Below are 15,000 nucleotides of genomic sequence, written 5' to 3'. Positions count from 1 at the left end.
CCCCAACCCTATCGCCACCCTCGCCGGCCGCATCCAAGCGCAAAAAAACATACCAACAACACAAAAAAAAAAAACAGGAAGACAAACTAGACAAACTTTCAGCCTACTCGCAATGTTTTGGTTTGATTTCGTTGAAAAAATCCTTGGTAGCCGCGGAGCAAAGTCTCGGCAGTTACGAGTGTAGCGGCGCTTAAACGGCCCGGAAGCCACCTGTACGTGGGGGCGTGTGAGGATTATGCGTGACCGTGTTGGTGGTTGTGTGTGTGTGTGTGTTTGTGTGTGTGTGTGTGTGTGTGTGTGTGTGTGGGTGTGGGTGGGTGTGTTTGTGCGTGCGTGCGCCTGCTGCCCCATTCATTTTTGTGGGCCTCGTCTTACAGCCCGGGTCTTTCATATTCCTGCCGGTGCCCAAAACCGCGGATGTTGAAAGACTGTGTGTGTGTGTGTGTGTGTGTGTGTGTGTGTGTGTGTGTGGGGGTTTACGCCGCAAACCTGGCGCGCCGCAAGCTGGGCCGGGGGAGGGCGGGGGAGGGTGGGGCTGGGAATAATAGACTCGCGGCCCCTGCGGGCTGACAGCCCCGAGTCGGCGCGGCGGGGCGGGGCGGGGCGGGGCAGTCCGCGCGGGGGTGAGCAGGCAGGCGCTTGCCTTGGGGTCGCGTCTCGCGTCTCCCTGTGCCTTGACATGTGGACTGCTCTGTGTGTGTGCTTGTGTGTGTGTGCGTTGGGCCGGCCCCGCCTCTCTTCACGATCGCGGTCGTCTTTTGAAAGCGGTGTCGGTGTAGAGCGGTGTTATATCTGGAGTACCAGCAGCCGGCGCGGCGAGTGGGGTGCATGGGCGTGGAGGGGAGGTGGCCGCTCGTGTGGAAGGAGTGCCACGAGCCGTCTCCAAATTAATAGATTCATTAATCGAATCAATGATTCATATTCGCGGGACAGAACGCCGCCACTGTGTGTGCTTTTGTTTTTCTTTCTTTTTCGTTTTTCTTTTTTTCTTTCTTTCTTCCGCGAGCCCTTTTGGAAGTCTTGGAAATCACCGCCGTCGCTGAGCCTCCCTGCAGGTCCTTGGGTCCTTAGGGTAGCGATGCTGCAAAAGCAGCCGTGTGTATGCACATGGGCCTCGGGCCGGCCTGGGCTGGGGGCACACAGTGGGCCAGAAGACCGGTGCAGGCGGCCAAAACTCTAGACGCGTTTTGAGCTCCAGAGTCGCTAAATGGGACTCGAACCGAACACAGTAAAAAAAGATTCGCCGATTCGGTGACGTCTGGGCGCCAAAACGAGAAAATTACAAGAACAGCAACAACCTCAAACTATTCTGGCGGCCCTCTGTTCGTTTCGGCGAGGCTCGGTCTAGTTCCGGTGGCGCTCGGTCCGTTCCGGAGCAGCCACCTCACCCAAACGGCACTGCAGACACCCTCCCGCCAGCGACTTTTAATCGTCGTATTAATGTGAAATAGGAGACAAAACAGGTCAGGGGCTGTCAGTGATCCTTCGCGTGACTCATAAAAGCGTAACGTTGCCGGCGGGAACGCACAAATATGCACAGACAGCTCAAAAACAGTTGTTGTGGTCAACCTAACCTCTCTGGCAGAACACCACCTGGTGACGCAGGTCACCGTTTTGGTGACGGACCGTCGCCGGGTTTGTAGGGGTACCCGTTTTGGTGAGATCAAATATAGAACGACCACCAAAACAGCGAATCTTTTTTTACTGTGAACGTGTGACCCCACCAATGGATTGCTCTCCGCACGAGGAATCCATTGGTGGGGTCACGAGTTTGCTTCGAGTCCTGTTTAGCGACTCTGGAGCTCAAAACGCGTCTAGAGTTTTGGCCGCCTGCGCCGGTCTTCTGGCCCACTGTGGGGCAGGCCGGGGGCGGTTCGCGGGGGCGGTTCGCGGGGGCGGGGCGGCCCCGCCCCGAGGCCACGCCGACGGCCACCCCGCCGCCTGTTAGACCACGGCCGGCCGATACGGCATACGGCGCGGTGGCTCCCCTCCCCTCCCCTCGCCCGCCACGGACTATCGAATTACGCCTTAACCAAAATATCTGTGTCGGTTTTACATAAGTGTGTCTGACGGGGGTCCAGCAGCCGGCCTGCGCTGCCCGCGGCGGGGGCGGTCCACGCCACTGTAATGCTGGGGTGCGGCTGGCTGGCTGGCTGCCTGACTGCCGGCTGGCCGCTGTGCTCTTAGCTCGTTACCTCCGATTGTGAGCATGATGCCTGTACGTACTGTACTTGCTAGGCAAACCCCTCTTGGCATCGCACTACGCACTCCGCAGTGCTCCGCCTTCCAGTGCAGCCGTAACGTTTTGTTCGTCTCACTGCCTTGTATTTCTATTGCCGCTCTCGGCAGCCCTTCGCCACATAAACATGGCGGGAAGCGCGCCGCCCGGCACCGCCCCTCCCACTCCGCCACTCTCACCTCGCCAATTCCACCGCCTTCCTCGCTCCTCCGCCTTGTGCAAACTCCGGGCTGTCTCTGTCTCCCTCGCACCCACGCGCGGCCTGCGGGACGCCCTGCGAGTGCGAGAGAGACGGAGCGAGACAGCCTGCTGGCCTATATTATGCATCCGGGCGCGACGGTTAGTGGGGCAGGGCGGCGGGGCAGGAAACTCGCGCCCCTACACCCTCCAGCCAAGGCCCCAGCCAAGGCTCCAGCCCTCCAGCCAGAGACAATAAGCCGAAGATCGCGGAAATTATTTTCCCGCGCTATCCGGCCGGGAAAGCACACCGACCACACTGGAAAAAAAGAAGTACTAAAAAGCGAGCTTGCGGTTATGATTCGCAGCCCGAAACTTTCCAAGCGAGTCGCTCTGTTCGCGGCCGCCAAATGAAATTAGGGACGCCGGTCGGCCGATTTCGAACGGCGCGCTGTCTCTCTCGCACGCGTGCGGCCCGGCCGGCGGGTGCGAGAGAGACGGAGCGGCCGGCCCCGCAGTGTAGCCGGAGGGTCAGCGCGGCGGGCGGGGCGGCGGGCGTCCTCAATGAACTTATGTACACACGCTGGTGTATTGACACTGCGGCGCTAATGCGAGCGAGAGAGAGGGCCGAGATGCAGCGCAGTATGTCGCCGCTCTGTTCTTCGATAACGCCGCACAGTGGGCCAGAAGACCGGTGGAGGCGGCACTAGGGTAAATCCACTCTGAAATTCCAGAGTGTATGTCTGAGTTTTAGAGTTTCAATTAGAGTTCCAGAGTTCCTGTCAGAGTTACAGAGTTTATGCCAGAGTTGCAGAGTTCCTTTCAGAGTTTTAGAGTTAACTCAGAGTTTGAGAATTAACTCAGAGTTCCAGAGTTTGTACTCTTCAGAGTTTCTGAATCCTTTTCTGAGTTTCAGAGTTCCATCCAGAGTCTGAAAAGCTGTTCAGAGTTGCAGAGTCGCGCTTGAAGGTTTAGAGTCTGAGTTTGAGTTTCAGAGTGGTGTCCAAATTGGCAAGGCTCTAAATCGAAAAGTTACCGGAATTTTCGATTGAAATTTTATATGCAGCATCTACACACAAATTTAGTAGGGCCATTTTAATTTTATTAAATTTGGAAACCTTTTTTCTGCTATCTCGTGAACCGTTGGTGGTAGCACAAAATGGATCGCGGATTCGGATCGAACTCGGTTCCACGACCCCTATAACATTGTAATGATCTTAAAAAAACATGTTGGATTGGAGATAATGACACTTTTAAGTTGACTCTGAACCTCTGGAACTCTCATTATTCCTGTCTAAAACTCTGATTATGTCACTCTGAAACTCCGAATGGCACTCTGGAACTCTAACTCTGAGGTGCGCGAATTTTTAGACTAACTTCCTCAGAGTTGCTGGTCCAGAGTTAGTAAACTATGAAATGTCAGAGTGGGATAACTCTGGGAGTTTTCAGAGTGGATTTACCCTAGTGGGTCGAAATCCCGGACGCGTTTTGAGCTGCCGAGTCGCTGAATCGGACTCGAACCGATCGTGTGACCCCACCAATGGATTGCTCTCCGAACGAGGAATCCATTGGTGGGGTCACACGCTCGGTTCGAGGCCTGTTTAGCAACACTCGCCGGAGCTCAAAACCCGTCTAAGCTTTTGGCCACTTCCACTGGTCTTCTGGCCCACTGTGGGCTATGATTCGCAATGGACACGAGCTGGCCGACGACGGGGCCGCCAAGTCCGCATTTAGTGCTCCATGATGATGATGAGGGTGGTGGTGCGGTCGACGTCGTCGTCCCGTAAGGACGCCAGAGCACGTCGGTGTGAGCGAGTGTGTGTCTGTGTGGGTGAGCGTCTGCGCGTGTGTGTCTAGAAGGGGTTGAGTATCGCATATCAAGGCCGAAGTTTCTCCGGGTGGTGCGAGAGAGTCGGGCCAAGCGGAGCGCGTCGGAGACAGCGGGGTCGGAGACACGGCGCCGCCATGCTGGTGTGCTCTCTCTCACACACACACACGCACAAACACACTCTCTGTCGTACTGGCAGCGCTTGCGTCGTGTCGGCAAAATACTGAGGCTGTAGGAGGATGGCAACGTCGGGAAGGGAGGCGGCGAAAAGAGTGTGTTCGGCGATGAAGACGCGAACAAGTTGCGCACGTCCGCCTGTGCGTGAGTGTTTGTGTGTGCACGTGTGTGTGTGTGTGTGTGTGTGTGTGTGCGTGTGTGTGTGTATCTGTGTGCGTGTGCGTGTGTTCGAGTGAGGGCTGACCGCTGACTCCTTGTCCCATCACATACGCCACCGCACTCTCCCCAACATGACCCTCCGCCCGGCCAGGCCAGGCCCGGCTCGGCTCGGGGGCAACACATGTGTAGGGGTGAGAGTGCACGTCGTTAGGGGCGTGGCCCGGCGGGGCGGGGCGGGGCGTTCGGGCAGGCCGGACCCTGCTGCTGCTGACGGATATATATATATATATATATAAACATGGGCCAGGTAGGGAGAGGATGATAAGACGGAACCGGAAGTCGTACGCCTTTCCCCACCGTCTGTCTGTCTGTCTGTCTGTCTGTCTGTCTGTCTGTCCATCCGTCTGTCTCTGTTGTGCCCCATCTCCGGCTGGCAGACCGCAAGTCTCTCACCCACCGTGAAATTCCTTCGGTTCACCGCAACAACATCAACACTCATGGCCAATGGGCAACGATAAAAATGGAGCTGTGAAACACCGCAGAACATCGTCGCTAAAATTCGGCCTCTCCCTCTGTTGCAGGTTCTTCCTCAAGTTCTTCCTGAAATGCAATCAAAACTGTCTCAAGAACGCCGGCAACCCGAGGGACATGCGGAGGTTCCAAGTAAGTACTCCTTTCGCAACGAACTCGCACAAAGCAGCCGGCTGCAGAGCCGAAAGTTTTATTTATTTTCGACAAAAGTGCACTGTGAAAATTTGGTTTGTCACCCAATGACAATTTTGGTCAAGAGTGTCAACACAAGTAGATGACATGATGCATGCCATAAGTGGAGAAGCTTTGATGAAAACTTCCCTCAACTCCAGCAATTTCGTGATAAAACTGTCATCCACAGAGTGACGACAAATTTTTGCAGTGTGTGCGGGCAGCGGCATCGCCCGCGGGGTCGCTCAGCCAAAACCGGAGTTACACCTCGCGGACACGCGACTGCCGCCCGCCGCCGCGACGGCGTCCTCCCCTCCACCGAGGCCTTCGCAGAGGTGTCCCCCACGATGCACGGGGAGACTAATTAAATTTTGAGGAGGCCTTAAAAAGTTAACTCGACGGCAAAACGGACAAAGTCGTCGTCGCGGCCTGGGCCTGGGCCTGGGCTGCCAGGCTGGGCATGCCCTGCAGGGCCTGCAGGGCGGTGGCGCGACTACACTGGCCTGCAAAGGAGACGACGACGACGCCGGAAAAAGAGCAACTTGCCGCTCCACCTTGTTCGCTGCGCCTTTTTTCTCTCGGCGCTACTAAGTGGGTGGCGGCGAAGGGAAGGCCTTTTCATTCCCCGGCTTTGTCCTTGACCCGGGATGAAAAATTCGGAGGTCGTACTACGAGAGGAGGAGGAAGTGGGGCTTGGCGGAGGCGGGCCGCCGCTTGCGCACCACCGGGAAATTGCACCAGAGACATTTCCAGTGCCGTTCGACGCGGCCAGGAACTCGTTGTCTTGGAGGGCGGGGCGGGGCGGGGCGGTGCCACGCCGAGCGGGAGGGGCACTTACAGGGCGAAGGGAGAGGTGTTGTAGAGCAGTACTTGAACTAATTTGCACCAAAGTTTGCTTGGAAAATGTCCCTTCCTCGCGCAGCTCGGCAGGCGTCGGCGGCCCGGCCCGCGGAGGGGAGGGGAGGGGGAGCACGCCGACGTCGGCGTCTCCTTCCCGACGACACTCCGCCTCACGCAGTTGTAGTAATTGTCGGGGAACATCATTTGGAAGGGGTGCATGGCGGGGCGGGGCGGGGGGCGGGGCGGGGCGAAGCGCGCGTGGCGGGTTGGAAAAATTCCAGTCTGCTTTAGGCGGCAGTGTTTTCCCTGGCTGGCGCCCCCAAAATGTCTCGGCAGTGCTAAATAGCAGTGCCCCGGCCCGATAGCCAATAGCCCGGCCCCCCGAGGGACGCCGTCGCGATGCCCTTCAGTCCGACGCGACGCGCTGCCGGCGCCGTCCTGGAGGCAAAGACCGTCGGGGCGGCGGAGACAAGGCGGTGACCGGCGAGGCTCCTCTGAGACGCGGCCTGACATATCGTGGCACCGCTTTGAATGTCAGTCGCCAGTGAGTGACAGCCGCCGAGGGGTGCGCCCGCCCCGCCCGCGCCCCGCCCCGCCCCGCCCCCCCCCGCCCGCCCCGCCCGCCCGCCGCGTCGTCGACAAAAGACGAACCGAGTCATTTGACGCCCGCCAAACTTTCCGAACGACTCGCGATTAATCCCCGTGATGCATCGGGTGGCGCGACAGCGCGCAGCTCGCCGGAATTTGACAACAAACCAAAAAAAAAGTGACAGGAAATATTTCCTGAAACTACCCTGTAGTGTTCGTCAGCGAGCATTGCTCGCAAAAAAAAGCAAGCAAAAAAGCGGCCCGTTTTCGCCCCTTTCGCTTCACCAGAGCGGAGACAACACGGCGCTTTCCTCAAGTCGCGCCTCGCCGTGCTGCCCCGCTGCCTCTCCCCTCTCCGAGCCTCTCCTAGTGACTGTGTTACTTTAATAGAATCATGCAGGACCGAGCAATTAGCCCGGGCCGACAACTTTGCGACTTGACGGCGGCAAAAATTGCAAATAAGGCTGGCGCGGAAATAATGAACGAGGAGAGGGAAAGAGAAAGAGAGAGGACGCGAGAGAGAGGAAGAGGGAGAGAGAGAGAGAGAGGGTGGGACGGGGTAGTGGGGAAAAAATGATAATGAAGTGAAGCTGTTGTGAGCGCAGGAGTGGCTCGCTCACTGCTCGGCCAATTAGGCGAGATAAGTCCTCCGCCTTCGCAGACTCCGCAGGCGTCGCGGGCTTTACAGTGTAGTGCCATATTGATAAGGTGGCTCCTCCGCCATCGTCATGGCCGCATTAAAAACTAACAGCGCCGCGTAAAGATAAGCGCAACAACCCGTCCACCGCGACGGCCGCGCTCCCACCTTTTTCGGCGTTAGAAATGTGGGCTTCTGCGTGGATTTCCCTGGGGATTTCTGTTTGTCGTTTTCGTTTTCAGAGAGTCCGAGAAGTTGGTGAAAAAAAAATGACCCTTTTTTCTTCCTGTGCTGCAGGTGGTGATTTCGACGCAGGTGAGCGTGGACGGCCCCCTCCTGGCCGTCTCGGACAACATGTTCGTCCACAACAACTCCAAGCACGGTCGGCGCGCCAAGAGGCTGGACCCCTCTGACGGTGAGCAAGGCGTCGTCACACAGTAGGCCAGAAGGCCGGCGGAGCCGGCCGAAACTCCAGACGCGTTTTGAGCTCCAGAGTCGCTAAACAGGCCTCGAACCGAGCGTGTTACCCCACCAATGGATTCCTCGTTCCGACAGCAATCCAATGATGGGGTCACGCGTTCGGTTCTAGTCCCATTCAGCGACTCTGGAGCTCAAAACGTGTCTGGAGTTTTGGCCGCAACGGTCTTCTGGCCCACTGTACGTCAACGTGACAAATACCGCCACTTTTTGAAAGAGGTCTTGAACAGCTGATTTCTATCTTTCGGACAGGACTGTACCCTCCCCTGCCGGTGGCCACCCCCTGCATCAAGGCCATCAGCCCCGCCGAGGGCTGGACCAGTGGCGGCGCCACCGTCATCATCATCGGCGAGAACTTCTTCGACGGCCTGCAGGTCGTGTTCGGGACCATGCTCGTCTGGAGCGAGGTGAGCAGCGTGAACCAACCGAGAGAGAAAGAAAAAGAAATCTTGCTAATGAAAACTAAGGCGCGAGAAAGCCGCAGCCATTATGAAAACAGGCGCCGCCGCCCCCTCTCTCTCTCTCTCTCTCTCTCTCTCTCTCTCTCTCTCTCTCTCTCTCTCTCTCTCTCTCTCTCTCTCTCTCTCTCTCTCTCTCTCTCTCTCTCTCTCTTTCCCACCCCACTTGGCTCGCGGTGAGGCGGAAGTTGTGATAGAGCCTCTTACTACTTCCTGTTTCCTTTTCCTCAGCTGGTGACGTCCAACGCCATCCGGGTGCAGACCCCTCCCCGCCACATCCCGGGCGTCGTGGAAGTCACCCTCTCCTATAAATCAAAACAGTTCTGCAAGGGCGCCCCCGGCAGATTCGTCTACGTCTGTAAGTACTTTTGTTTTCCTTTTCCATCCCCGTGTTTGGCCGGGCAATAAAACTTGGTGGCGTTAATGTGTTTTGCTTGTCCTTCACAACTCGTTTTTCTCATTTTTTCTTCTTCGTTTTTCCTCGACCGCAGCCCTGAGCGAACCCACCATCGACTACGGCTTCCAGAGGCTGCAGAAACTCATACCCAGACACCCCGGCGACCCGGACAAGCTGCCCAAGGTGAGGGTGACAGACGACAAAATGTTTCCCGCGCAGAAACACTCTCTCTCTCTCTCTCTCTCTCTCTCTCTCTCTCTCTCTCTCTCTCTCTCTCTCTCTCTCTCTCTCTCTCTCCTCACACACACACACACACACACACACACACACACACACACACCAAAAAACCTACGAGGGCTCTCAGCAGTGCAGCGCGCACCGCGCTGTCCCCTTCCGTGTAATCGAGTTGGCTAACCTGGCTGCGGTGGCGCTAGGCGGGCAGGGCAGGGCCAGGCGGGGCCAGACAGGGCCTTGCTGCAACATGTTGCACTGGCAGGAGACGACACGCGAAGCAGACGACACGACAGTGTGCCAACAGCCCGGAACAAAATATTCATCTCATTCTCTCAGGTTGTCATCTTGCGGCGGGCCGTGATGGCCTGTTTTATTAACGCGACACTCCCCTTCGCTCCTCTCTCTCTCTCTCTCTCTCTCTCTCTCTCTCTCTCTCTCTCTCTCTCTCTCTCCCTCTCTCTCTTCTCCCTCTCGCTCGCTTTCTCCTCCTTTCTCCGCGGCGGGCTGTCATGTCGTCGCGGGCCGCCCCGCCACAATCTCAAGCTTCGGCGCGCAAACCTAATAAAAAAGTTGCCGTTCCGGCGGTGTGGGTTCAAGTGGAAGAAGTGGAGGTTAAGCCCCCGACCCACAGTGAGCCAGAAGACCGGTGGAGGCGGCCAAAACTCTAGACGCGTTTTGAGCTCCAGAGTCGCTAAACAGGGCTCGAACCGAACGTGTGACCCCACCAATGAATTCCTCGTTAGGAGAGCAACCCATTGGTGGGGTCACACGTTCGGTTCGAGCCCCATTTAGCGACTCTGGAGCTCAAAACGCGTCTGGAGTTTTGGCCGCCTCCACTGGTCTTCTGGCCCACTGTGCGTCCCAGACTCCGCCAAGACTAACGTGCCGCCGCTGTTGTTGTTGTTGCAGGAGATCATCTTGAAGCGGGCGGCCGACCTGGCCGAGGCGCTGTACAGCATGCCCAGGAACAACCTGCCGCTGTCCGCGCCGCCGCGGTCGCCCACCAGCATGACCACCTCCAACGGCATGAGCGGCGTCGGCGGCGTCGGCTTCAACTCGTACTCCGGGCAGCTGGCCGTCAGCGTGCAGGACACCAGTGGACACGGTCAGTGGACAGAAGGTGCGCGCCAGCCACTCGAACGACGTACCCAACTTTGACAAACAAACAAAATTTTTTAAAAAAAAAATAAAAAAAAGAATGAAAATCTAGCTTGAATTTTTAAAATGACTACTTGGACTCAAAACGAACAACTTATGAAACTTTACTGAAAATAACTACGAACTAAAACTGGAAATCCTGAGTCCGGCTGGTTGCGAAGCGACCTATCCTTTCTTCTAATTAACGTACCTGCTTCCGTAAACGCTTTGAAGTGTATTTAGTCATCTTAGAAGTAGCTAGTCGTAGCGAAGAAACTGTTCCTCTTCCTTGTGTTGACTGTACTAAGAGGGTCCTTTTTCACTCCAACTCGGACATCCCCACTGTAAACTCCGAGGGGGCCACCACCCCCGTAATCCTGTGTACAAATTGGCTGGTAATCTCTGGTAATCCATGGCGTAATCACGTAATCCTTGACGAAATTCTGACATTTTTCAACGTTTTTAGTCATTTTTCAACGTTTTTGAGCTATTTTTCAACGTTTCCGAACCAATTTTCGAAAATTTCACGCGTAATCCCTGGTAAATATCCCGTAATCCCGTAATCTTGTGTACGCCTGAAATGAGAGTGGTGGCCCCCACTGTAAACTCCGTACGGGGCGACCTTTAACTTGCGGTTTGGCGTGTTTGGCTTGCGTAGACGAGTATGGCGGGGGCGGCGGGGCGGCGGGGGCGGTCGGGGGCAGGGTTCGAGCGCCGCCTCCACGCCCCACTCCACCACCGGCTCGGCGCTGGGCGGGGCGCAGGGGGCCGTGGGGGCCGCGGGGGCCCCGTCCGCCTCGAGCTACGCCGCGGGCCCCGCGGGGGGCGGCAGCCTCGGTGGCACCGCCGCCATGGGGGCGGCCACCCCCGGCTACGCCACCGCGTCCACGCCCCAGCTCACCAACCTGGGCTGCCCGTCGACGGGACTGTTCGGCTCCACCAGCAGTAAGTGGCGTAGCACTGTAGGCAGGCCGCCCCTCCAGCTCCGCTCACACTCACTCAGCACCGCTAGCCTCGCCGCTGCAGAGGGGGACAGTGTCTGACCGCCTTCGTTTTGTCTTTCCGCAGAAATGGGCAGCTTCTTCTCCACGTCGTTCTCCTCGATGAACCCCTTCACCCTCCAGACGTGAGCTGGACCTGCACTGGGAGACGCGAAGACAGCGGGCCGGCCGGACGTCCCCGATGGAGAAGCGATTGTCTCGATCGAGTCTCGATGGCGCCCTCCAGCCGGCCGAACCTAGATTCTTTTCCGTACAGTCCGTGAATACGCACGGGGAGTCCTCGCTCTGCGTGGTTAGTCACGGCATCTGTATATAAGTGGTATCAACCTGTGTGATTGAGTAAATGTATAGTGCTGTTTTGTACACTTCCTTGCTAGTGATTACTTTGTTATATCCGTGGGTCAAATTGTGGAACGGTATACAACGAGCGTGATGTGTTGTTATTATTGTTATTGTTGAGTTTGTGAGAAAGTTTTTCTCGGCTTATTTATTGAGTACAAATCATTGTTTTGGTTGAGTTTATTATTATTATCATGATTATTATTATTTATTTGTTTCCGATGGACAAGTGCAATTTTATAGTGAATTTTGTTGGTTAAAGTCATTCCTTATTATAGCTAAATGGTAACAATTTGAGGGCGTGTTTGGGCAATGCTCAGGTCACTTTCGATATCCTTGATCATATCAATGAGTCATTGAACATTTCATAATTGTAATTATCCTTCTCGTACTTCCTGTAATGCCTCTCCTTTTTGTCTTTTCGTGATCAAATCCACCAATAAAGATCCCAACACATATCTATAAGATCGTACAATTAAATATGTTATGACTTCTTTTTTGTAAATAAATACTTATATGAATATAAATTTTATTACAAAAACACGCACGAGAGTTGTCTTGTTCCCGTTCCCTGCTGTCCCAAGTCCCTCGGCAAACGTTACACTTTGCTGCCATTGGCGGCTCGCCGGTTCCCCCACAGTGTGGTCGCTGCGGTCGCTGCGGTCGCTGGGGTCACGTTCCTTCTGCAATAAAAACCTTGGCGGTCCGAGCGGCCTGGGCGGCCGGCGCAGGCCGTAAGTTTGAAAAGGACGACCCGTGTGAATCTTTAACGGGGCGCAGGGCGCGGGGCTGCGACACCAATTTTGACCGACCCTCTTGTTTCAACCCTTTAAAAAGGGGGAAGCAGTGTAGCGGAGGGCCCAAGGAAGCGGGCCGACTCGCACAGTGGAGTAACTCCATAAAAAGAAGTTATTTGTCTTTAAGGCGAAACACAAGTGGCTTCGGACACGGTGGTGGACTGCGGGGTTTGCCTATGCTAGCTCCTCACACTGTCATCATTTTTGGGGGAGGAAAACCTTGTGGGCCAAAAGAAAGGAAAGGAGGAGAGAGGCCGGAAAGAAAATGTGTCCGTCTGCCTCTAGTGCTGACGACACGGCACATCGAGGAAGGACTTCCCTTCCTGGCTGCACGTCTACGCAGCGGATGCAGAGGGGGGGGGGCACGGCCGTACTTCATGCATATAAATACGTGGATTGCCGCGCGGCCCTTAGGAGCGTCAACCCTTTCACCCCCACCCTGGCGTGCCCTGCCGTGCCCTGCCGTGCCGTGCCCTGCACTGGCAGTGCCCTGTCCCAGGGCGCCGTGGCGGTCTGCCGGTGCACTAACAGTGTCGCCTTGGCAGTTCCACCCACAGCGTAGTTGTCGCCTACAGTGCTCGTTAAGAATAGGGTTGTTTGGATGGTTTTCGGAACCAAGTATGTGTGTATGTACCGCTGCAGGAGCGCAATCAGACAGACGGACAGGTAGACAGACCGACGCGTAGTGGGCCGGAAGACCGATGGAGGCGGCCAAACTTCGAGACGCGTTTTGAGCTCCAGAGTCGCTAAACAAGACTCGAATAGAACGAGTGACCCCACCAATGGATTTCTCGTTCGGAGAGCAATCCATTGGCGGGGTTGTTCGGTTCGAGACCCATTTAGCGACTCTGGAGCTCAAAACGCGTCTAGAATTTCAGCCGCCGCCAACGGTCTTCCGGCCCACTGTGCGACGGCGACAGACAGGCAGGCTGACAGACAGCGAGATGACTGGGCCAGATTCCGGACAGGCGGTCGAGGGGCCTTGGGGGACCTTGAGGGACACGGGGTCCTCGGGGCCGCCGAGGTGCACGCCTCGCCGCGGGGGATATGATAAAGACGGACTAATGCGCGGTGCACCGCAAAAAGGCGCTTAAAAACTGCAGCGCCGCTCATCGCCCGAGCCATCGCGGGGGATATTAAGCTATATATATTCAGGCAAACTGCCTTTCTCGGGGAGAGAAGGGTTGAAAGGTGTTGCGGCACGTGGGGCGCGCGCGGCGCCGTCTCCGAAGCACGCCACCCAAAGAGACGGACTCCCGAGGTACGAGGTTAACCTGGTTGATCAGGTCAACCTGGGTTGATCAGGTCAACCTGGGTTGATCAGGTCAACCTGGGTTGATCAGGTCAACCTGGGTTGATCAGGTCAACCTGGGTTGATCAGGTCAACCTGGTTTGATCAGGTCGACCTGGTTGATCAGGTCAACCTGGTTGATCAGGTCGACCTGGGTTGATCAGGTCAACCTGGTTGATCAGGTCAACCTGGGTTGAGCAGGTCAACCTGGTTGATCAGGTCAACCTGGTTGATCTGGTCAACCTGGTAGATCAGGTCAACCTGGTAGATCAGGTCAACCTGGTAGATCAGGTCAACCTGGTAGATCAGGTCAACCTGGTAGATCAGGTCAACCTGGTTGATCAGGTCAACCTGGTTGATCAGGTTAATCTCATGCGTGATTTTTTTAAAGTTGACTCGATAGGGAATTACTCTGTTGTTGACATGCATCGACGGGCGGACAGCGGTGAGTGCACCGTGTTTGACACACTGGTAATCAAGGCTGTCACGGCCGCGCCACTGCAAGCCACACTGCCTATACACGCCGCACCTATCGCGGCACGCCCGGCCTGTGAATAACTTATTTGGCCATGCCATCACATATTTAAATTTTATGGTCTCACTGCGGGCCGGGGACGGGCCGGGGGCAGGCCGGGGGCGGCGTGGGGGCGGGCCGGGGGCGGCGGGAGTCACCGCGGAGGGGAAAGGGGTGAGGGAGTTTGCAACATTTCGGAAACTGCGAGTTTAATGCAAAACAACTTGATGCGGCCCATCGCAGTGGCCTCCCCCACCCCTCCGCTAGCGCACGGCGTGGCGTGGTACCCACCACCGACTCCCCCGACTTGCACAACAAGTAGTGGTGCAGCTACAGCGGGAACACCCCGCGCGCATCCGCCCCCGCGAACGCGGCGCAACTCGAAACGCCGAAGACGGCGGCGCGGCGGCAGACACATGTTACACTCTTTCCAAGAGTATGACAATAAACGCTTCGACATGTTTCCGGCTCGTGTTGTCCTCCCGGCCCCCTCTCCTCCTCCTCCTGAGAGGGAATGGGCCTCCAGAGACCGAGAGTTCATTTATTGACCCCCTCGCCTTGCCTTCGCCTGCCTCGCCTCACCGCCTCCTCGACTTCTATCTCCGTCTCTCTCCCTCTCCCTCCCACTCCACCATATATCAGTCTCGCTCTCACTTTCGCCGCCGTCTTCGGCGCCCTCGGTCTTATTCGCGTTGGTCATCCCTCGGCCCGACTTCTGACTGGTGTGCAGGCCGGCCAGGCCGGCCAGGGGATCTGTAAAAGCCAGGGAAACGCTTATGGGAAGGATAGCCCGCAAGGAAAAAAAAAGTCTGTTTTTATTTTTTTGAAAAATAACAGTAAGAAAATCTGGGACAACGTCCGCATATTTTTTTGCATACGTAGCATGAAATCTGCTTCGGGAAAACCCCACACCAACTGCATAGACTATGTAGACTACTGTCCATGGTGCCTGACAGGAGGTGATGCCAGGGGCTTCAGGTGAGAGGGAGGGATGGAGAGAGTGAGAGG

The 15,000-nt window shown here is 56.3% G+C and overlaps 1 protein-coding gene across 3 annotated transcripts in view; it reads left to right on the top strand.

The window, feature by feature from the left end:
• LOC117646879 (transcription factor collier-like) overlaps nt 1–11,869 on the top strand; it is a 36,222-nt gene extending 24,353 nt beyond the window's left edge. For 2 of the 3 annotated variants that reach the window (XM_034388180.1, XM_034388179.1), the window contains exons 7-13: nt 5,162–5,243; nt 7,645–7,762; nt 8,077–8,231; nt 8,514–8,640; nt 8,774–8,862; nt 9,823–10,033; nt 11,119–11,869. In XM_034388180.1, coding sequence (XP_034244071.1) covers nt 5,162–5,243; nt 7,645–7,762; nt 8,077–8,231; nt 8,514–8,640; nt 8,774–8,862; nt 9,823–10,033; nt 11,119–11,180 — 844 coding nt within the window. In that variant the 3' untranslated portion in view covers nt 11,181–11,869. The remainder of the gene's footprint in view (nt 1–5,161; nt 5,244–7,644; nt 7,763–8,076; nt 8,232–8,513; nt 8,641–8,773; nt 8,863–9,822; nt 10,034–11,118) is intronic. The other variant, XM_034388181.1, reaches the window with a different exon arrangement.
• The last annotated feature ends 3,131 nt before the right edge of the window (nt 11,870–15,000 follow it).

Source organism: Thrips palmi, unplaced genomic scaffold (assembly GCF_012932325.1).
Source record: "Thrips palmi isolate BJ-2018 unplaced genomic scaffold, TpBJ-2018v1 HiC_scaffold_2, whole genome shotgun sequence".
Classification (NCBI taxonomy): domain Eukaryota; kingdom Metazoa; phylum Arthropoda; class Insecta; order Thysanoptera; family Thripidae; genus Thrips; species Thrips palmi.
The sequence above is the reverse complement of the archived record's forward strand: the minus strand, read 5'-3'. Positions and strand labels throughout refer to the sequence as shown.